The following is a 24061-nucleotide window of genomic DNA, read 5'->3' on the forward strand; positions in this document are numbered from 1 at the left end:
TTTTTTATGATTTTTTTTACAAAAGTCTATGGATATTAAGACCATATCTGGAAAATATTCAATAAACATTTAACATACCAAAGCATTGTGCCAAGTATTAGAAGTAAAACTGACTCTCTTTCCTGAACTATATACCTAAATTGCCAGCTGCCTTCCAGGTACAACCACAGGTTCAAATCCAAGACTATTATCCTGATCCCTGCAACTCAGAAACACATATTCCAAATGGCTCTTCCTCAAGGTTTCAGCACTTCTTGCAGGCTCTCCATCATCATCTTTGGGGTACATGTCAATCGTTAAAAATATCAAAGTTATATATTCATTGTATGATGGTAATGAGGGGCTTCCCTAATAGCTCTAGTTGGTAAAGAATCAGCCTGCAACGCAGGACACCCTGGTTCAATTCCTGGGTCAGGAAGATCTGCTGGAGAAAAGATAGGCTACCCACTCCATTAATCTTGGGTTTCCCTGGTGTCTCAGCTGGTAAAGAATCTGCCTGCAATGTGGGATACCTAGGTTCAATCCCTGAGTTGGGAAGATCCCCTGGAGAAGGGAAAGGGTATCCACTCCTGTAGTCTGGCCTGGAGAATTCCATGGACTTTATATAGTCTATGGGGTCACAAAGAGTTGGGCATGACTGAGAGACTTTTACTTTCAATGAGGGGACAGTACTAGACACCCTGTACTTTAATCATCTGCCAACTTAATAATACCATGAGGGCAGCTCTCTTTGTTTATATAGCTCTTGGATTAGTGGTGGGGCAGCTCCAATTTTATTACATAATAAAAGAGTTTTCAATTATGCTCAGAACATTTTTATTTATTGAGAATTTAAGTGGGACAAATGAAACACAGGAATTGTTATGCTTTTCACAGTTCCAGAAACAAATCTTCATGCGATGAAGAAACATAATTAAATGAAACTTAAATTTTAAAAGCTAACGATTCACTTTAATGATTCATGGTTAGACATGTTTAGTTTTCTCCCACAATTTCAATCCAGAATTAATTGGCTTCTAAAATAAAATACATGGAATACTGAAGACTCACTTGAAACTTAATGCAACAAATATGAACAAGATTTTTAGTTCTTTGTGACTTTCTGTAAAAATTCCATAACTGTATTGGTGTAGATTACAATAGAGATAAAATCTGGTTCCTGTGTTGGTATTCTACAAAAATTTAAAGAAAGGCATCTTGGTATTTGTTTTCTTCTGCTCTGCACAGGTTCTTTACATTTTACTTGAATTAACTTGCAGGGTAAATGTTTATCTGTAAATCAGTGTTAAAATAAAAAATTGGTAAAGCAAAAACAGTAAGTATAGATAACCTGAAAAAATATTAAGACACTTCCCCCATGCCATAACAGTGGTATAAAACATGAACATGACGCTTGATAGGATCCACAATAAAGTAAGAAAATGTCTGTTCATGACTCTTTGTTGAAGGGTAGCACACACCAACAGAATCCTGAAAAAGATAAACTTTTTAAATATACAGCTACATTTAAATAATAATCAATACATTTAGCTATTATGTATTTTCTATTAAAATATCATGAAGCACATATCAAATCTTTAACAATAAGTTGGACAGCACAGTCTACTATGCCAACAACACATATATACTATGCACACATGCATACTTGACCTTAAGGAATTTATAATCCAGAGGAAACTCTATCTTTTAAAAAAGTGCTAATATAGAAAAAATAGTTTTGTATTTTTCTTCTATCTTTGCTTTTGTTAGAACATAGTCTGTACATACTATTTGGGCTGGGACTATGTTTCTTTTGTTTAACCCTGGACCCTAGCCCAGCACAGTAGCTGATACACAGTAGGAATTTTAAAAATAATTATTCAGTGATTGAATAGTTACAAACTGCTTCATATGTATAATAATATTTTGTGCAATGCTAAAATTCAAGTATCAGATTCTGTGATACAAAAACATTTATGTCATTCTTACTTATTTGTCCTATAAATTATGGTTTGACAAGTTTAAGGAACTGTGTTCTACCTCATCTGAGCTACAGATTTAGCTCTAAAAGAAGTAACTATTATTAGGCATGGATAACAGAAAAGCTGGGGGGGAAAGTTCATCCCGTTCTCCAAATACAGCATAGCTCATCAACTTTTAAGAGAAAACTATTAAGTTTATGTTAACTATGTTCTGTGCATACATGTATGAAGTAAAAAAATAAAAGTGTTAAGTTGTTCAGTCACGTCCAGCTCTTTGGAAGACCCCGTGGACTGTAGCCCACCAAGCTCCTCTGCCCATGGAATTCTCCTGGCAAGAATACTGGAGTAGGTAGCCATTCCCTTCTCTAAGAGATCTTCCCACTCCAGGGACTGAACCTGGGTCTCCTGCATTGCAGGCTTATTCTTTACTGCCTTAGCCACCAAGGAAGTGTATACACGGATATGTTCTATTAACCATGTCTCTCCTAGTTGCTAACTCCAGTTACAACAATCCTTTTAATAACAAGTAATTAAATTGATTGGCTGCAAATTTCCCCCTCAACACTTACATATGCTGTAACTTTAAAAATAGAAGAGGTAATTTGTATTTTCTTGGTTTGAGGATTCTTCCGAACACTAAAATAGGGGGGAAAAGGGAACATTTTAAAATTCAGCAAACACTAGCATAATATATTTAAGATACTGATCTCTTTTAGTACTTGGGTGTCCTCGTTCACATATAACATGGAAATATAAAATATCTAATTAAGTAGTTTGAAAAGGACGGCATCTGTGGTTTCAGCAAGGTTGACTGAATTGAAATTGCAGAAAATGGAATTTTTCAGTTAGAGGGTTTGAGGTCAGTTTGAGACTCAGATGATAAAAGCAGTCTCAGGCCAGAGAGAATTACTGACAAACAAGAATAGGTTAAAGTTAGACTTAATGGTAAACAGCTTAAAGGGGTAGATAAAAGCATACTAAAGACTTAAATAGCCTGAACATAAATTCCAGTTCTGTCACCAATTTGTTATTCTACTTTAAGCAAGATTAACCTTTCTGAACATTAGTTTCCTCATATGTGAACTCATGATATGGTTCCTTTTAGGATTATATGAGAATTAGGTGGAATAATATCTATGAAAACTATTTGTTAAATCATGTATTGCTAAATTAAAACCACTTTCTCTCCTAGCTCTTTCACTTATTCTCCCCACAAAAGATAATCTTTAGTAACACATAGTGCGGAAGCAAACTGAGGATTGGGGAAATAAATGACTTAAAATATATATAAATAAATACACATTAAATTTATAATGCTTTACAATCTGCAAAAAACCTTTTTATACTTTACTTCACATAAAGATCACACAACTCAGTGAGGTAGGCATCATTCTGCCCATTTAATAGACAATAGAACTAGAGAAGTTAAATGATATATTTAAGACATTCCAACTAAAAGTGGCATTTCTGGAAATAGAATGTAGGTGATAAGGAGTCCAGTTTTCTTTCTCTACATTTCACCTGTTTATCTATACTTACGCTATAAATTCATATGCATCAAAGGTATTGTTCATGTGTTATGTGTGTAGTTTAAATTTAAAGGAAGGGAACCCTCTTCACTTTGTCAGGTGAGATTACTGCTTTCCCTTCACTATGTATGTAAAAAAAATGGGGGCAAAGAGAGACGAGCAGGAAGAAGGGGGACTCTGGGGGAGGGTATGCACGTACATGTGTGTTTGAGCTTGGGTACCTGTTGGAGGTGGCCCACACGGACCATTTCAGGGTTTAGGGTTCAAGATTCTTAGGGAGTTTTCATCTCAAAAACATTTCACTAAGATTTAAACCCAGGAATCATGCGATTATATTGATTTCTATCTATTTCTGTAACATGAGTTGAGGTCATCTTCTTTCATTTCTTTTTTTTTTTTTCTTCTTTTTTCTTTTTTTTTTCCTTTCATTTCTAATGCCTAAGATACACTGCTTGACAGTTGGAGACTACATTTAAAACTTCTTGCTTATCATAGGGAAGACTATAACCACTACATATAAAACATTTATATATACCTATATGACCACCCAGATTAAAATACAGAACCTATCTATAGTTATATCTAATTTTAAATCTTGATTTGGAGGTGGTTATTTGGTATAAACATATATAAAAATTCACTGAGCTTATGTGTACTACGATTTGTTGAGATTACTGTATGCAAATTACTCCTTAGTTTAAAAAAGTCTAAAAAAAAAGAACCCTTGTAAATGTTTGTGCTTATCAGATGAACTCGGAGGAAAATTTAGTATTTGATACTACCTATATAATCACTTAACACCTACAAACACGTACCATAGATGTCTTACTTTTATAAAGAAACTGCATTGGTACATTATTAGAAGTTGGTTCTTAATAGATATAAATATTATTCCACTTTACTACCTCTGATCCTGTATTACTGTTACTTTAAAATATCTCTAAGACAATTTGTCTAATTTTTTATAAATCAAGCAAACTACAGTATTATCTGTCTTATATCTCATAAGAAAAAAAGAAAAGGAAATGTAAAGTGATATTCATTTGTGCCCTGGGGTGTTCTACTAACAATTGCATTGTATCAGATTTTTAGCACTCACTAAGTCACTCTCCAAAAACTGGTTCCAAATCGGGAAAGGAGTACATCAAGGTTGTATATTGTCACTCTGCTTATTTAACTTATATACAGAGTATATCATGAGAAACGCTGGGCTGGATGAATCACAAGCTGGGATCAAGATTGCTGGGGGAAATATCAATAACCTCAGATATGTAGATGACACCACCCTTATGGCAGAAAGTGAAGAACTAAAGAGCCTCTTGATAAAAGTGAAAGAGGAGAGTGAAAAAGTTGGCTTAAAGCTCAATGGTGTGATCACTCATCTAGAGTCAGACATCCTGGAATGTGAAGTCAAGTGGGCGTTAGAAAGCATCACTACAAACAAAGCTAGTGGAGGTGATGGAATTCCAGTTGACCTATTTCAAATCCTGAAAGATGATGTTGTGAAAGCACTGCACTCAATATGCCAGCAAATTTGGAAAACTCAGCAGTGGCCACAGGACTGGAAAAGGTCAGTTTTCATTCCAATGCCAAAGAATGCTCAAACTACCGCACACGCTAGTAAAGTAATGCTCAAAATTCTCCAAGCCAGCCTTCAGCAATACGTGAACCGTGAACTGCCAGATGTTCAAGCTGGTTTTAGAAAAGGCAGAGGAACCAGAGATCAAATTGCCAACATCCGCTGGATCATGGAAAAAGCAAGAGAGTTCCAGAAAAACATCTATTTCTGCTTTCTTGACTATGCCAAAGCCTTTGACTGTGTGGATCACAATAAACTGTGGAAAATTCTGAAAGAGATGGGAATACCAGACCACCTGACCTGCCTCTTGAGAAATTTGTATGCAGGTCAGGAAGCAACAGTTAGAACTGGACATGGAACAACAGACTGGTTCCAAATAGGAAAAGGAGTACATCAAGGCTGTATATTGTCACCCTATTTATTTAACTTATATGCAGAGTACATCATGAGAAACGCTGGACTGGAAGAAACACAAGCTGGAATCAAGATTGCCGGGAGAAATATCAATAACCTCAGATATGCAGATGACACCACCCTTATGGCAGAAAGTGAAGAGGAACTCAAAAGCCTCTTGATGAAAGTGAAAGAGAGTGAAAAAGTTGGCTTAAAGCCCAACATTCAGAAAACTAAAATCATGGCATCTGGTCCCATCACTTAATGGCAAATAGATGGGAAAACAGTGGAAAGTGTCAGACTTTAATTTTTTGGAGCTCCAAAATCACTGCAGATGGTGACTGCAGCCATGAAATTAAAAGATGCTTACTCCTTGGAAGGAAAGTTATGACCAACCTAGACAGCATATTAAAAAGCAGAGACATTACTTTGCCAACAAAGGTCTGTCTAGTCAAGGCTATGGTTTTTCCAGTGGTCATGTATGGATGTGAGAGTTGGACTATAAAGAAAGCTGAGCACAGAATTGATGCTTTTGAAGTGTGGTGCTGGAGAAGACTCTTGAGAGTCCCTTGGACTGCAAGGAGATCCAACCAGTCCATCCTAAAGGAGATCAGCCCTGGGTGTTCATTGGAAGGACTGATGTTGAAGCTGAAACTCTTAAAACTCTGGTGACCTGACGGGAAGAACTGACTCATTTGTACAGACCCTGATGCTGGGAAAGATTGAAGGTGGGAGGAGAAGGGGACAACAGAGGATGAGATGGTTGGATGGCATCACCAACTGGATGGACATGGGTTTGGGTACACTCCAGGAGTTGGTGAGTGACAGGGAAGCCTGGTGTGCTGCAGTCCACGGGGTTGCAAACAGTCAGATCTGACTGAGCAACTGGACTGAACTGAAGTCACTCTCCAGGTACCATGGTTTTTAAGGATATTGGAACATAATTTCCACATAGTTCTTTTAAAAAATATGATTAGGGAATTCCCTCATGATCCAGTGGTTAAAAATTGGTGCTTTCACTGCTAGGGCTCCTTGTTGGATCCTTGGCTAGGGAACTAAGCTCCTGCAACCCTCATAGCACAGCCAAAAAAAAAAAAATTGGATGTTAACAGTATGATTATATTAATGGTTTAGAAATAAAATAATATGACTGATTTCTTATCAATATCATTTGTGCTAATTTCTAAGGATTTGTCCCATATTGATTCTAAATGTCATGGTGTACAGACCATTCTAGCTAACTCTGCTCATTTTAAGAAACAATAATCCTATTGCTTAATAAGCATCAGAAGGCCATAATCTAAGCTGCTGCTGCTGCTGCTAAGTCGCTTCAGTCGTGTCCGATTCTATGAGACCCCATAGATGGCAGTCCACCAGGCTCCCCCGTCCCTGGGATTCTCCAGGCAAGAACACTGGAGTGGGTTGCCATTTCCTTCTCCAATGCATGAAAGTGAAAAGTGAAAGTGAAGTCGGTCAGTCGTGTCTGACTCTTAGCGACCCCATGGAGTGCAGCCCCCCAGGCTCCTCTGTCCATGGGATTTTCCAGGAAAGAGTATTGCGTGGAGTGCCATTGCCTTCTCTTAAACCAGTTCAAATCATAAATCTGCGGGAGATATATAGTTTGGGAACCTCTCCAAAAAATCTGACAAGAGTGTGTTTAATGTCTAAAATAGTAAAGACAGAGGCACTGTTAGTGCGTATAGAATTATTTCTAAGACATTTTCGAAATGTAATGAAACAATTGATCATTTAGTCTGATAAAATGATTCTAAAGTATTGCCTATGTGATTTAAAGAAGCCATAATCCTTGAAAATAAGGCATTTCCTAAAACATTTAAGATGTCTATTATAGGATTTATATTAATAATTATGGATGAGGGATAAAATACCTTAAGAATGTTTTTATCCTTTTGTTTGAGCTGCTGCTGCTGCTGCAAAGTCGCTTCAGTCGTGTCAGACTCTGTGCGACCCCATGGACTGCAGCCTACCAGGCTCCTCCATCCATGGGATTTTCCAGGCAAGAGTACTGGAGTGGGCTGCCATGAGCTAGAGACCTCTAAAATCAGGCTCTGTAATGTGCCCCCAATATCTACTGATACAAACATATGGGATCAACTTCTTTGCTAAAATTACATGGTAACAATGTTTACCTGCAAGGGCAGGTTAGATACTGTAAGGTAGCCACTGCATGTATAATTAGAAAGAGAGCAGATATTTTTCTAAAGCAGGTAAAAACACCCAAATTTCAAGTAAAGGAACAGAAAAAAATATTCTTGGTTAAACTTGTACAAATGACACGACTAGATATGTGGCTCAGAATTCTGAGAAATTACTGACGATACTTCACGTCCCACCTGTGCTTTCTCTCTTCTATATCCCTTGATAACGGCTATGTTGAACCACACTATATCTTTATCTTAACCAAGATGTTTATTCTCATCATAATTTTCTACTGAAGTTGCGTTGAGAAGATGTCTTTTCCTCATTCACCAAAGAAACTCATAAGCATGCTTAAACTTGGATCATTGAGAGAAATATTTAATGGTTCTCAAAGAAAAGTAATGCTCTAACTGGCTAGTCTTCTCAGTCACCCCAGAACAACAGACTTGGGGTGCATCGCCCCTGAATTGGGAACAGACTGCCCTCCTCTTTGCTGGCCCTTGTGGACTCCATTCCATCAAGAAATTCTTGACCACTTGTACCCACACTGACAATGTCTTCCTTTGAAATTCTGAGGTTTTTATTACAGTATAAAGAGCTATAAACATTTGCCTATACATAACTGAACATTGGATTATATAAAAAATACTTATAAAATATTTTAAGCAATTACTTTATTATTATTTCCTATGTTAACTTGTAATTTCCTTGAGGTCAGAGACCACCTGATGATGCCTCTTGCACTCCTGAGTGCCTCCTGATGACTCCTCAGTGCCTGCCAGGGTTCCGTGCCCAATATTAACACTTGCTGGTGGCCTAATCAAGTGAGTCCATGGATACAGTTCCTATTCTTTGTATACGATGTCATGAATTTTGGCTACTCATTTTATGAGTGACCATAACTCTGAGTCATACATTTCTTAGCACCCTCAAACACAGAAGAGAATCACAAGAATTCAGGCAAGAGAATGTGGGAAAAAACTGTAGTTTCTGTGATGTTTAGGTTCTGAAGTTGTTTCAAGTATCTCTAACAGAACCTCTTCCTCCACGGCACATGGCAGTGAGGAATTCCACAGGTTCCTGTGGCTGGTGAGGGACAGCACACTGTGGCGTGTGTGTGTCTGGGGTATGCTGAGGAGTATCTAGTGGGAGTGCTAGAAGTCGTCTAAATTTTCATGGACTGCGAACGATAAGAATATGTTTGATGTAGGTATGTGCATCTTGCTTCTGAAATTGTTTCTGTAATTTCTCTTCTAATAATCTTTATGAATTGACACAATAACTGTTTCATAAAAATCAGAAACAGATTATAGAAATATTTTTGTTTTTAAAACTGTATCAGAAATAAACTCAGGAGAGTAACTGAAGCATGCAGTTTGTTGTTCAGCTGTATGACACGTGTAATGGTATGAGAATCAAGGTGTTGAGGATAGTCAAGTAGTAAGAGTCTAATAGGAAGCTAGTTCTACTGTTTGCCTATTAAAGTAAAAATCTGTAAACAAACTCTGGGAACCTTTGCTTTTACTTTTTCCTATCCTGTTTGCCTATTAACATGATCCAATATCTTCATCATTGAAAAACCCAACCATAGAATGTTCACTCAAATTAAAATAAATCAAAGTTCTTATCCTCACGTGATCTTCAAAAAGAAAAAAAAGCCCTAGTCCAATACCAAAAACAAAACTAGGATTGATTTTGAAAAGATAAACACCTTGGTGAAATTCTTCCCCCTTCCTTAGAACAAAGGTAATTTTTTTACTATTATTTATTAGTAATAGTCAAGCAAATTCAAACATCCTGAGGGATCTCATGTCTCCTTGAGATTTAAAAGGAGGCCTGGGGGGAAAAGGGAGACCTGGAAGACAGCAGTTGCCAGTAAGGGATAGAGTGAGTGACAGGCCTGGCTGAGGAAAGGTCAAGAGGCAGAAGACAGAACTGAGGACCAAAACAGGGTCAGGGAGATGAAATGTTCTAGTTTGGAAGTGAAGAAGGAGGCTCTGAGGAGAGAGCCAGAGAAGTGCTATTTTTGTTCACTTTGGTTATTAATAGATCCACAAATGGAGGCTGGGTAATCTCACCAGAGTTAAACAATTTCCTCTGCTCTTCAGAGATTTACATATTGTAACACAGCAACATTACCTCACTAGATCCTTATAGATAAGCTTTGTTGTTTCCAGATATGGATTAATTACATCTTCATATTGACAAAGGGCTCCACCAAGGCAAAGATGTTTGAAAAGACAAAACAGGAACTCTTCTCTCTCTGGTTGGCTGAATACTTCATATTTTTCTGAGTCTTCCACTAGCAAAACCTATATAAGATGATAAAATTCATCTTAATGTAACATAATTCGAGGTTCTAATTTTTATGCTTTCAAAAGTTTCAATATATATGTTTAAAAGTGATTTTAGAACTATTTTAAGAACCAATCCCGAGGCCATGGAGAAGAAGATCTGTAAGACCTGTGCTTATTTTCCCTCCATTAGGTAATAACACTCAGTGAAAGGAATAAATCTAAACACAAGCCTTCTCTTCTGTTGCTTTGTTCTAGTTTAATCTTTAGTACTTTCGTGCTACTGCAATTTTAGTCTTGAGTCACTGTGAATCTCATTTGGAAACAATGGGAGTATAAATAAACGGAGAAACTTCTCCATCATAATCTTTGCTTCTACCAAGAAACTAAACAAAATTGTTCATTTTCTAAGCCCTCTCATGGTGTTTGGATTACTACTTTCCTTATGCCTGCAGTTACTCCATTTTGAACTATTCTGGTAGCTGGAGCCTCATAATCACCTCTCTCTTTTTTTCCTGCTCTTCTCTAATAATATCACCTTACACATCACCAACTTACATGGACTCTTGCTCCTTGAGCCCTTGCTACCTCTTTCGGAAAACAGTTTGGCTAGCTCTGATGTGGAGGATTTTCTTACACCATTGTGAATTACAGACAGTTGCTTAATTTGTTGACTGCAGTGGACACAAACAGGTGATGAATGTATACTACAAAATATATTCCTTTTTATTGAATTGCTTATACACCACTTACTTGAAAAAAAGAATGTGAACTAAGCTAACAATAAAATATAGATACACTAAGATAAAAATAATAAGAAACAAAAGAATGTAACCAAGACATAAATTGGGAAGAGAAAAAAAATACACAGAAGGAACTCCAGATGGAGAAAAGCTATAAAAATTGTGTGTAACACTTAATACTGCCATACAGGTAAAGGAGGGACACATGAGTCATATAACAATCACAGTCTAGCAGTAAGAAGCACATTTTTATTAGGAAAATTGATTAAACGTAATCATTTTATTTACCTTAATCTCAAATGAAAATCACTTCAAGGTCATTACATAAAGAGGCATTTAAAAGTAATAAACTTTATGGTACTGTCTGTATATAATTTACTTATAATGACTTGATGAAAGCCAAAGTATATAGAGTAAAAGACAGGTGAGGGCTTCCCCGATGGCTCAGTGGTGAAGAATCCACCTGCCAATGCAGGAGACACGAATTTGATCCCTGGTCTGGGATGGTCCCACGTGCTGCAGAGCAACTAAGCCCGTGCGCCACATCTACTGAGTCTGTGTTCTAGAGCCCAGGAGCCACAGCCACAACTAGCCGCTGCAAATACTGAGGCCCACAGCCTAGAAGCCGCGTTCCACCTCGAGAGAAAGCCTACATACTGCACCCAGAGAGTAGCCCTGCTTGCTGCAAGTAGAGAAAAGCCCACCCCGCAACGAAGATGCAGCACAGCTATAAAAAAAATTATTAATAATAATAAAAAAAGATAGTTGAGAGGAAGTGGGCCACAGTTTATTATTCTGTGTGCCACATGTAACACTTGCACTTCTCCCCTCCGTCTCTTTCTCCCTCTCGATAAGGAAATGTTGTGATACTGAAACCCAGGTTTGCAGCTGCTTAAAGTTCTGGCCCTTAAAGAACAGTTCATACATTTCTAACACAAGGACTCTCATATACTGAACTGATTAGGCTGTGCAATTAAAAGATTGCAATAGAAAAATTTTGTAGTGAATGTTAAAACAATAATGCTTTATGTCTGATCTCCCTGTTCACATACAGATCTGTTCAGCTGTGTAGCCCTCCAAGAGTAGATATGCGATAGTTAATGAGTCCAACTTCTGAGCCCCAGTCAGGAAGGATACTATGATCAGTTCTTACCTGAGAGCTGGCCTACAGAATCTGTATTGCTACACAGTGGGAGGGACCTTTCCAGTTCAGGCTAAAGCTAGAAGCTATTTTGGCACCCGACTCCAGTACTCTTGCCTGGAAAATCTCATGGACGGAGGAACCTGGTAGGCTGCAGTCCATGGGGTCACTAAGAGTCGGACATGACTGAGTGACTTCACTTTCATGCATTGGAGAAGGAAATGGCAACCCACTCCAGTGTTATTGCCTGGAGAATCCCAGGGACAGGGGAGCCTGGTGGGCTGCCATCTATGGGGTCGCGCAGAGTCAGACACGACTGAAGCGACTTAGCAGCAGCAGCATTTATATATATATTTTTTAGCCAGAAAGCAACAAAGTTCAATAAAGCCTTCTCTGTTGCCACAGAATGGCAAAGAACACAAGAGCAAAACATAGAGGCAAGCAGCAAAAAACATGGAGCCCCAATACTTCCTGAATAGAGGCGCTATTCACCGCAATAAATAAAACAGGCAGCAAAAGGTGGTTTTGCAGAGTATTCTGTTGAAAACTAAACCCTTTTAAAAAGTCCATTGCTGAGGCTCTCTCTATAGAGGTGAGGGCATAGGAGTGAGAGTTCTTTTAGGTACTGTTCTAGTGAAGATCAATATACAGACTGGTGGGATGCCCTCTGGTCTCCTTCGGATAAGCTTTCTGTGTCCAGAATGGTATACGAGTGGTTTCCCTAGTTCATTTTTATCTGGATTTGTAATATATTAGATTTGTACATCTCTCTTAATGTAGAGTAATAATAATAGTAATTAGTAGTAGTAGTTAATATTATTGAAAGATTACTAAGTGCTGGGCATTGTACAAAGCATTTTAAATGCATTATCTAACAAAATTCTTACATTATTCTGATTTCATATAAGAAACTGAAGCTTAGAGAGGTTAAATATGACCAGGATTAAGTGGCACAGCCTGAATTGGAACCTACATCTATTTGATAGCCCTAAATTTTTACCACCTTTAAATAATAATAATTCATTTCAACAGGATTTCATAAAATGCTTTCTCAACTCACTTTCTCAACAATTTTAGGAAGAGAGTAGAATGGGCATTTTAATTTCCATAGTGTATAGATAAGACCTTGAGGCTCAAGATACAGAATGACTTGCCTAAGGTTATTATTTTCTTATAAATAAATCAGGAATTAGGTGAATAATCCATGTCTTCTGATGTCAAGTTTAGTACACCTCTCATTAAAACAAAAATTAGCTTGGTTAATCAAATAGCTTTTTGATCTCAGCAATGAGATTGACAGATTATTTCACTCCAGGGATGTTTTTAAATACTCATTTCATATGTTAATGGAAAATTTGAAAGAAAAATAGTCATCAATTTAATAGGTCAGTGTTTCTTGAGCTCAGGGTTTACTGACATTATGGGCCAGATAACTTTGTTTTGGGGACTGTCCTGTGCATTGTTTGATGTTTAACATCATCCCTGGTCTCTACCCGTTAGATATCAGTAAAACCCCACTGAGAACTAATGAAATATACAAATGAACAAGTTGATAAGAAAAGTGCCATTCAATAAGACACCTACGTGCAATGATTATTACTGATCATTATTCATTGATAAGAGGTATTTTATGGGTTTTAGGCAGGCACAAGTTTTTGACATTAAGCATTTCCTGAGATGAAATTCTATCGTGAAAATTTTAAATTCTGTACTTACTTTTCGTAACTCATCAGAAATAAGGAAGGGATCACAAAAAGAATCTAGACATTTAACAATATATCCATTGTCTCGTACAATAGCTTCATCATATAACCGATTAAAAAATGACATTGAAAGCTGTGTGCAAGGAACGTTTATAGCTTCAATTTTTTTCACTTCAGTTCCTGAATAAAGAGATATAAAATTAATGTAGTATTCTCAATTACTTCCAAAATAAATATCACTATGCAGAGATTCTAAGAATTAACAAAAAATGACATATGTTTTGATATATTTAAAAGACACATTAGTTTAGGGGTTTTATTAAATTCTTATTTTGCAGGTTATTTTTATTATTAAAATTTATAACAAAATTTCATCATTTCAGGCCTAGATGAAGAATATGTAAATTAGAAAATATCAGTACTTGAAAATGAAATACATTTATTGAGTAGTAGGAGGTTCTTAGAACACTTTTAATGAATGATATCAGAACTACCTGTAAAAACATAGAAATTGCTTCATATGATTTTGGATTTGTATTATGTTTAATGCTTTATAATTCATAATACAAAAATTTTAATTAATGTAACAAGTGTGTTTCTAAAGTCATTGAGGGTGTTTTGAAAATATTTCTCTCCGTTAAAAAATTTCCTCCTCTGATCTCACTGACATTGTTTATTACAAAAAAAGTTTTCTCCAAGCCAAGGTAAATTTTGAACCAGGTCCTACTCAAGTTATTACAAGTATGGAATTAGAGAAATTTGAAATCTTTTGTTCTAATCTGGTATTCTATTTTTCTCTTTCAGCTCTAGTTCTTCCCCCTTCCAAACCTGCACTCCCTCCCTGACATTTCCAGAATGTGTCTTTCAGGAATGTATTTTCTGTTAGTAGAGGTTCTATTAAGTGATAGAAAGATATAAAGATTAAGGTGAATATTTTTATTATTGCCTCAGTGAATCACTCAGTCAGTTTCTCTCTTTTGCGCACCTACATATAAACACGCACTCACTCAGATATAAAGGGATGGGGCTCTCCTTGTGCAAAGTTCTAGGAAGACTGCAGAGAGACGTAGTATGTCCTCTCCCCAATACTTTTGCTGGATCTCTGATCTGAGAAGCAGTTTGAGCTTGAGAAGAGTAATATTGGTGATTATTTGCAATTCCTCCCTCTTGTCCACCCAGAGTCCTGGCTAGGCACTATTGCTCTCGTTCTGATCCTGAGCTGGGCTAGTGTGGAGGAAAGAAGACTGTCTGGAGCCAAGAACTTGTGTGTGAGTCATTCAGCTGTGTCTGACTCTTTGTGACCCCATGGACACAAGGCTTCCCCGGTGGCTCAGATGGTAAAAAACTGGGTTTACCTCAGTTATTTCAAAAGCTATGCTGCTAAGAAAAGCTCCTTTTGTTTCAGAGGCAAAATTCTCTGGGGGATTAAAGTGAAAAGAAGATCCTGGAAAGTGATAAAGTAGGTCTGAGCAATATTGGAAAACCAAAGAACAAGAGCAGTATAAAACCAAACAATCTTTGAGCATGAGTTGGTGGCCAGAGGATGAAGGACTGATACTGGGCAACTTGCCACTTTAATAAAAGTGCCACTTTAATACCCTGGATCTGATGTGGGGAGTGGCAGGAGGGTATGGATGGTGAGAGAATGTAATTAAATTCAAACCACTTAGTCTGAGACACAGAAATAGCATTTGCTATGGACTGAATTGTGTCCCTCCAAAACTCATAATGTTAAAACCCTGTCCCCAAAAGTGATGGTACTTTGAGATGGAGCCTTTGGAGAAAGTAATGAGGTCATGGTGGGTTAGGAGGACCTCAACATATGAAGTTTGAAGGGACACAATTCAGTCCATAGGCTTCTGCCCTTGTCCCCCCTCCCAAATTTATTTTATCCCGACAACCTCAAAAGTCTCAATTCATTCCGGCATCAGCCAAAAAGTTTAAAGTCCAAAGTGCCATCGAAATATCATCTAAATCAGATATGGATGAGACTCGAGGTATAATTTGTCCTGAGGCAAAATTCCGCTCCAGCTATGAACCTGTGAGATGAGACGTTACAGGCTTCCAGAATACAATGGTGAAACAGGCATAGGACAGACATTTGTAGTCCAAAAGGGAGAAATAGCGAAGAAGAAAGAGGTGATGGTCCCAAGCCAGTCTAAAACTTGACAAGGCAAATTTCATTAGACTTGAAGCCTCAAGAGTAATCCTCTCTGGTCCAATGCTCTGCCTGCCAGACCTACTGGATGGGGGGTGGCCCCGTGTTTCTCCCTCTGAGGGAGTGTGTCACTGAAACTGAGGGGTGGCCCTGATGATCTCTGAATTGCCTTCACAGTCCTTCTTCTCTTTGCTTGCAGCCATGGGCCGCCTCAAATAAGATTTCACCCAAGCACCCTCGTGTTAGTGGACTCTTACCTGACCCTCTTCCCTTGGGTGGAATTGACCACTCCCCTCCTTTTGCTCCCATTGCTATGGGATATACCAGCGATATATTACTGCACGTATTTTCAAACATATCAATGAGTTCTTTGAGTACAGGTTTTCTCTTATTCTAATTTCTCTTATTTCTCATTCCCTGCATCTGTCAGAGTCCATGGATGGTGCACAATAAATACTTTCCAAATGAATGTAAAGAGAGAAAAACTGCTCTTCTGTGCTAGGCCAGGACATGTATAGTGGACCCTTGCAGGGAAGATGTATGGCAGGCCTGGCACAGACAGTTATCTTGACCTTGATGTTATCAAATGTGAGTCACTATTCATAATTTGTATTTTAATATTGAAAATTCCTGAAATGAAATTTTGTTATAATAGTAAAATAGTAATATGAAGAGATGAAAATAAATTTTGTTTACCTAATGTAAGCCACTCTCCAGAAGATTCTGAAAGTAATTTCAAATTGGGAATAACATTTGGATCTTTGAAAAAGGCCTAAAATACAAATTTGAGGGGAACAAAGTTAGTTACATTATTATCCACAAGAATAAGAATTAACTTCTAAAATAACTATAGTAGAATCTTATTTAAGTTGGGGAAGGGTAATCTTTAATTGTTAAAATATCTAAGTAATTAATGTGTCATAAAGAAATGAAGTTTTGTTACCTTCACTTTAGAACAGTATTAACAATAATGTCCAAGTAGCTACCTTTGGAACTTAATAAATAGAAAGTTATGATTTATAGTGAAAAGTAGGAAGTTAAATAATGTTTGGAAATTTTGTTTTCTTTTAACCTCATTCTCTCAATTAACTGACTTAGTAATCATTACTCCCACTCTCCCTACCTCCCAAATCTAAAAAGTGAAAGTGAAAGTTGCTTAGTCATGTCCAACTCTTTGTGACCCATAGTCTGTCCATGGAATATTCCCAACAAGAATACTGGAGTGGGTAGCCATTGGCTTCCCTGGTGGCTCAGACAATAAAAAATCTGCCTGCAATGCAGGACACTAGGATTTGATCCTGGTGTCAGGAGAAAGGAATGGCTACCTACTCCAGTATTCTTGCTTGGAGAATTCCATGGACAGAGGAGCCTGGCAAGCTACACAGTTCATGTGGTCACAAAGAGTTGGACTTGACTGAGAGACTAAATCTAAATCTAAATGTAATTGTCACACATTACACAGAAAAGTGACAGATTTTGCTTTTTAAAAATGAAAACTTTCTGTATAGCAAAAGAAGGAAAAGTAGCCATGAGTTTTATTTTTAGGCACTAGCAGCTGACTCTGGGCAAAAAGATCTGAAGAGACACTTATTACAAGTATCTCAGGCAGTCCACATAATTTTCAGGAGATATAGAGAATCAGGCTAAGGCACTGGGAATAATACAGAATCATATGTAGAGCAGCCCTGATGAGGAAACAGTCTCCATTGCTACAGCCTCGCCAAGCACTAAAAAATGCTATCATGATCCCTTCCTCACCAAGGCCACTGCTGTGCCAGGACTGCCCTGCCTGAAAGCTGGATGCCTCAGCCACCAACCCTTAGGGTTCTGTGTACAGAATCTTTCCTTAAGTTGCTCACTTTCTTTTTTGTAGCAAATTTATTTATTTTAATTGGAGGCTAATTACTTTACAATATTGTAGCGGTTTTGCCATACACTGACATGAATCCACCACGGGTGTACATGTGTTCCCCATCCTGAACCCCCCTCCCACCTCCCTCAGTTGCTCACTTTCGAAAAACTGGTTTTGTACTGATGAGTCATTAGTAACACTAGATCCTAGGTTTGCACTGAGTGCAAAAATAGGCAAGTATTACAAAATGAAGTAAACCGTCAACAAAATGAAAAGGCAACCCACTGAAAGGGAGAAGATATTTGCAAGTCATACACCTGATAAGGGGTTAATCCAAACTATATAAGGAACTCAGTTCAAATAACTAAAACTCATAACTCAATAACAAAAAAACTAAAAATATGATTTAAAAAATGGGCAGAGAGTCTGAATAGACATTTTTCCAAATAAGACATGAAAAGATGCCCAACACTAATCATCAGGGAAATGCAAATCAACCCACAATGAGGTATCACTTCACATCTATTGGAAATGCTATCAACAGTAAGACAAGAAATAACTAGCATTAGCAAAGATGTGAAGAAAAGGGAATCCTCATGCACTGCTGGTGGGGATGTGAATTGATGCAGCCATTACGGAGAACAGTATGGAGGTTCCTCAAAACACAAGAAGTAGAATTAACATATTACCCAGCAACTCTACTTCTGAGTATTTATTCAAAGAATATGAAAGCTCTAATTCAAAAAACTATATGCACTCTATGTTGACTGGAGCATTATTTACCAAGAATCAAGATACGGAAACAACCTAAATAACTTACATGTCCATATATGGATGGATGGATAAAGCAGCTGTGTTTTTATATATGATGGAATATCAGTCATAAAAAGATTGAAATCTTGCCATTTGTGACTACGCAGAAGGACCTTGAAGCTATTACACTAAATTAGTGTAATAAGTCAGACAGAGAAAGACAAATACTCTATGGTTTCACTTATATGTGGAATCTAAAAAACAGAATAAATGAACAAACCAAACCAAGCAAGTGAGCTTCCCAGATGGCTCATTGGTAAAGAATCAGCCTGCAATGCAGGAGACATAGGAGACAGGGGTTCAATCCCTAGGTCAGGAAAATACCCTAGAGGAGGAAATGGCAACCCACTCCAGTGTTCTTGCCTAGAATATCCATGGACAGAGGAGCCTGGTGGGTTACAGACCAAAGGGGCACAAAGAGTCTGACACGACTGAGTGAGTGAATACAAACCAAACCAACAGATACAGAGAACACATTGGTTGTTGCCACAGAGAAGGGTTGCGAGGTAGATGAAATGGGTGGAGGAGGTCAACAGGTACAAATTTCCCATTATAAGATAAGTTAGTTATAGGGTATGTAATGAATAGCACAGTGACTATAATTAATGTATTGCATATTTGAAAGTTGCTAAGTGAATAAATCTTAAAAGTTCTCATCACAAGAAAAAAGAAATGTAACTCTGCATGGTGACAAAAGATAATTAGCCTTACTACGGTGACCATTTTGCAGTATGTGAATTGCAGTATATTATACACCTGAAACTAGTATCATATGTCAGTTATGCACGATCAGTCACTCAGTTGTGTCTGACTTTTTGTGACCCCATGGACTGTAGCCCTCCAGGCTCCTCTGTTCATGGACTTTTCCAGCAAAGAATACTGGAGCATGTTGCTATTTCCTTCTCCAGGGGATCTTCCTGACCCACAGATCGAATGCATGTCTCTTGAATCTCCTGCCTTGGGAGGCAGATTCTTTACCACTGAGCCACCTGGGAAGCCCATGATAATTATACCTAAAAAAAAAAAAAAAAGCAAATGTTTTGGATTCTGCTTTGGACTTCCTAAAAAATGAAGGGTGAAAATTACTCCAAATCACATGTATGTTCAAAAAATATTGGGCAGTCAGAAAACATAATGATGCCCAGGATGAGCAATAAAAGAAAAACAACAGATTGGTAAGAAATATTTGCAACAAATATGATTTTAAAGAGAGGGAGACTGATATCCCTACTGGCTTAAAAAAGCCCAACATTTATGATAAGAAAAACTGTCAACCCGATTTAAACACAGCCAAAAGATAACAAAAAGCCATGTAAAAACATACAAATAGCCAACAAACTTATGAAAAGATGCTCAACTTTAAGAGCAGTGAGAAAAACAAAAACAAAAGCCAGAAGATATCATTTTTACCCACTATATTGGCAAGATTTAAAAAGACTAGTAACTTTTGGTAGGAGTACCAGAAAATATGCACTCTTACATACTGCTGGTAGAAGTGTGAATCTTTATAACTTTATATCCAGGGAGAATAGGATATTATCTTTAACATTAAAAACATGTAACTTATGACCCAACAAATTCAACTTTTGGGTATGTTATACAAAAATTAAACCATCAGTAGGTAAAATTTATGTACACGGAATTTTTTAATAGTATTATCTGTAGTGTTAATACCTGAAAATTTCAATGCCCATCAGTAGATTGATTGAATAAAATGGCTGAACAATAATAAAATAAAACGGCTGAATACATCTACACCAGATGGCATGCAGTTATTGAAAAGAAAGTAACAGAATAGAATGTAAGCTCCAGAAGCTTGTTTTTCTTATTCACTGTTATATTGCCAGGACCTGGCATATAGCAGTTACTCAATTTACTGTTTTGACTTTGGAAGAAAGCTGTTAAGTATTTTGAGTAAAAAGAGTAGTTTAAGAGTTATATATATGAAAAAACCAAAAATCTTTACACAAACATAAAGAAAAGTATGGAACAATATATACCAAACCGTTGCCAATAGTCACCTAAGAAGTGATAGTTGTAGGCTTGTGGGAAGAGATGGGTTGAGAGGGTTGGATTAGATTGGGGTATTAGATTGTTGACTCTGTGAATTATTCTTTGCTGTTCAGATTGTTTCAATAAACATTTATCTTATTGCGACACTTTCTTTAAGCTATTTCTCTATTTTCTTAAGTAGTTTCTTGAAAGAGGAGTCTATCTTGTTTCACTTCTCTGTCTTCCAGTTATTCTTCTATATCTGGCTCCTGCTCCTAACACTCAACTGAAAGTATCCTAATTCCCAAAATCAAATGGACATAGTCCCGCCCTCATAGAATCAACAGACTGAAAGGAGAGATGTTAAGATATTAATGTAGCATGAATGTTATGAAAAAATACAGGGTGCTAATATTGAAGTATATAGTAAGCAGACAGACTCTAACAGCTGTGGGATGAAAGGTTAATGCAGAAAGAACATTTAGGTTCAGATCTAAAAGCTGAGTAGGAGTCAGCTGGAAAAAAGGTATACTGGTAAATGCTTAATAACTGAAACCCCTTCCTCCCCACAAAGCCCTGATTTGTAGCATTTGATGATTTCCAGGGTGGATTTCAAATTGCCAACAGTTTAACAGCCAGCAAAGATTCCTGAACATTTAGCAGTTGAGCTGTCCTGAGCTGGTTCCAGCATGACACTGAAAAGACTATCTTTTTAAGGTGAAGAAAATGGTGAGTTTAAAATCTTTAAGGTGAGAATGGAGGGGACATCCCATTGAAGAAAAATAATGCGGTTCATGGGACTTCTCTGGCAGTCCAGTCATTAGCCGAGCAGTGCTGCCCAAAAAAAAAAAAAAAAAGTAACAAGGTTCAGTGTGACCAGAGTCGAGGGGCCAATGAGTCTGATGAAGTTGGGGAGTTAAACTGAACTTTGGAGGTCAAAAGTCAAAAATTTTTTATCTTAATCTCACACTACTCTAGATTGATCAGTATTTTGAGCTAAGGACAGTTGGAAGACAATGAAGAGATTTAAACAAAGGAAAGATGTGATTAGAGTCATATTTTTAAAAGCTCATTCCTTCTGTGGTATGGAGAATGAAGTGAGGGGCTGTAAAGAGACTGGTTAAGAGAGACGGGACGGTACTGCTGTCATCCAGGAAGGTCTGATGTTCACATGTCAAAATGATAGCAAGTGGGGAGGGAGAGAAGTGGATGGAGTCCATGAATATTTAGAAGAAAGGGACAATAGGAGAAGGAGGACTCAAAGATGACTCCCCAAATTTTTGCATGAAAAATCACGCAGAATGAATGTCATTTAATGAGAGACAACAGTGGAGAGGACCAGGTATGTGGGTGAAGATTAGTACAACATTCAGCAAGTACTCATGAATGATGTCTACATTATGCCAAGCAAGACAAAGTCCCTGGTCCCATGGTGTTTACATTCAAATGGTGGAAATTAAAGACAAACACCTTACAGGTATCATATATGTCTAACTACAAAAAAAATCTTACTCAGAAAAAAGGAAGTTACCTTATAACTTTAAAAAGCCAAATAAGGAGTGTTTGTGCAACTATTTTAATTCATATAACACACATTTTAAAAAGACATGTAAGCTGGAATCAATCCCAATTAATACTGGTTTTGAATGCTTTTTAGAAGTCTTCTGAAAGAATCAGCAGAAGGGGAAATTTAATTCAGATTTAGTAATTATACCTGGGGGGAATCCATTTACATTTTAAATGTCACTATGAATGGAAGTAGGTTAAGTGGCCTGCGGTGAATTGGCCTGGAGCCAATGGAAATAAGTCTTCATAAAAGGCCCAGTGATAACAAAGATACTGATATAAATGCAGGAGGAGAAGGGGAACAACAGAGGACAAGATGGTTGGATGGTATCACCAACTCGATGAACATGAGTTTGAGCAAGCTCCAGGAGGTGGTGATGGACAGGGAAGCCTGGCATGCTGCAGTCCATGGGGTCACAGAGTTGGACACGACTGGGCAGCTGAACAACAACAATAACAAAAGGCCCCTCAAATAAAGCAATAGTTGTTAAGGAAATCATAATTATACACCTGAAGAATGAATTTTCTTAAAAAAACACAAGAACAGCCTGCCTTAATATGTACAAATGTTATTTTGGGTTTGTTATAGAATTTCCAGTGAGGCATTAGGGATTCTCTGAATCTCGGATAGCTTTAAGAAAGCTGACATGTTTTGGAATTTTTTATTCCCAACTAGGAGTGATAACAAAGATACTGATATAAACAGTATGAACATGTATGAAAAGGCAATGAACCATGAACAGTATGAAAGGCAAAAAGATAGGATACTGAAAGATAAACTCCCCAGGTTGGTAGGTATCCAATATGCTACTGGAGAAGAGTGAAGAAATACCTCTAGAAAGAAGGAAAGGATGGAGCCAAAGCAAAAATAACACCCAGTTGTGGATATGACTGGTGATAGAAGTAAAGTTTGATGCTGTAAAGAGCAATATTGCATAGGAACCTGCAAGGTTAGATCCATGAACCAAGGCAAATGGGAAGTGGTTAAACAGGAGATGGCAAGAGAGAACATCGACATTTTAGGAATTAGTGAACTAAAATGAACTGGAATGGGGAAATTTAACTCAGATGACCATTATATCTACTACTGTGGGCAAGAATCCCTTAGAAGAAATGTAGTAGCCATCATAGTCAACAAGAGTCTGAAATGCAGTACTTGGATGCAATCTCAAAAACGACAGAAGGACCTCTGTTCATTTCCCAGGCAAACCATTCAATATCACAGTAATCCAAGTCTATGCCTCAACCAGTAATGCTGAAGAAGCTGAAGTTGAACGGTTCTACGAAGACCTACAAGACCTTCTAACACCTACAAGACCTACAAGACCTAACTAACACCCAAAGATGTCCTTTTCATTTAGGGGACTGGACTGCAAAAGTAGGATGTCAAGAAAAATGTGGAGTAACAGGCAAATTTGGCCTTGGAGTGAAGAATGAAGCAGGGCAAAGGCTAATAGAGTTTTGCCAAAAGAACGTACTGGTCATAGCAAACACCTTCTTCCATCAACACAAGAGAAGACTCTACACATGGACATCACCAGATGGTCAACACCAAAATCAGATTGATTATATTCTTTGCAGCCAAACATGCAGAAGCTCTATACAGTCAGCAAAAACAAGACCGAGAGTTGACTGTGGCTCAGATCATGAACTCCTTATTGCCAAATTCAGACTTAAAATGAAAAAAGTAGGGAAAACCACTAGACCATTCAGGTATGACCTAAATCAAATCCCTTATGATTATACAGTGGAAGTGAAAAATAGATTCAAGGGATTAGATCTGATAGACAGAGTGCCTGAAGAACTATGACGGAGGTTTGTGACACTGTACAGGAGGAAGGGATCAAGACCATCCCCAAGAAAAAGAAATACAAAAAGGCAAAATGGTTGTCTGAGGAAGCCTTACTCTTCTGTGAAAAGAAGAGAAGTGAAAGGCAAAGGAAAAAAGGAAAGATATACCCATTTGAATGTAGAGTTCCAAAGAATAGCAAGGAGAGATAAGAAAGGCTTCCTCAGTGATCAATGTAAAGAAATAGAGGAAAACAATAAAATGGGAAAGACTAGAGTTCTCCTCAAGAAAATTAGACATCAAGGGAACATTTCATGCAAAGGTGGGCTCAATAAAGGACAGAAATGATATGGACCTACCAGAAGCAGACGATATTAAGAAGAAGTGG

At 37.5% G+C, this 24061-nt stretch overlaps 1 protein-coding gene across 2 annotated transcripts in view; it reads right to left on the reverse strand.

Moving 5' to 3' along the window:
- Nucleotides 1-799: 799 nt before the first annotated feature.
- The window catches only part of CFAP300 (cilia and flagella associated protein 300), a 29301-nt gene continuing 6039 nt past the window's right edge, over nt 800-24061 (reverse strand). Inside the window, exons 3-7 of one of the 2 annotated variants that reach the window (XM_019975841.2) lie at nt 16358-16433; nt 13517-13683; nt 9762-9934; nt 2531-2597; nt 800-1470 (exon numbers count right to left, since the gene is read on the reverse strand). In XM_019975841.2, coding sequence (XP_019831400.1) covers nt 1342-1470; nt 2531-2597; nt 9762-9934; nt 13517-13683; nt 16358-16433 — 612 coding nt within the window. In that variant the 3' untranslated portion in view covers nt 800-1341. The remainder of the gene's footprint in view (nt 1471-2530; nt 2598-9761; nt 9935-13516; nt 13684-16357; nt 16434-24061) is intronic. The other variant, XM_070803322.1, reaches the window with a different exon arrangement.

The sequence above is a fragment of the Bos indicus genome, chromosome 15, assembly GCF_029378745.1.
Source record: "Bos indicus isolate NIAB-ARS_2022 breed Sahiwal x Tharparkar chromosome 15, NIAB-ARS_B.indTharparkar_mat_pri_1.0, whole genome shotgun sequence".
NCBI lineage: Eukaryota > Metazoa > Chordata > Mammalia > Artiodactyla > Bovidae > Bos > Bos indicus.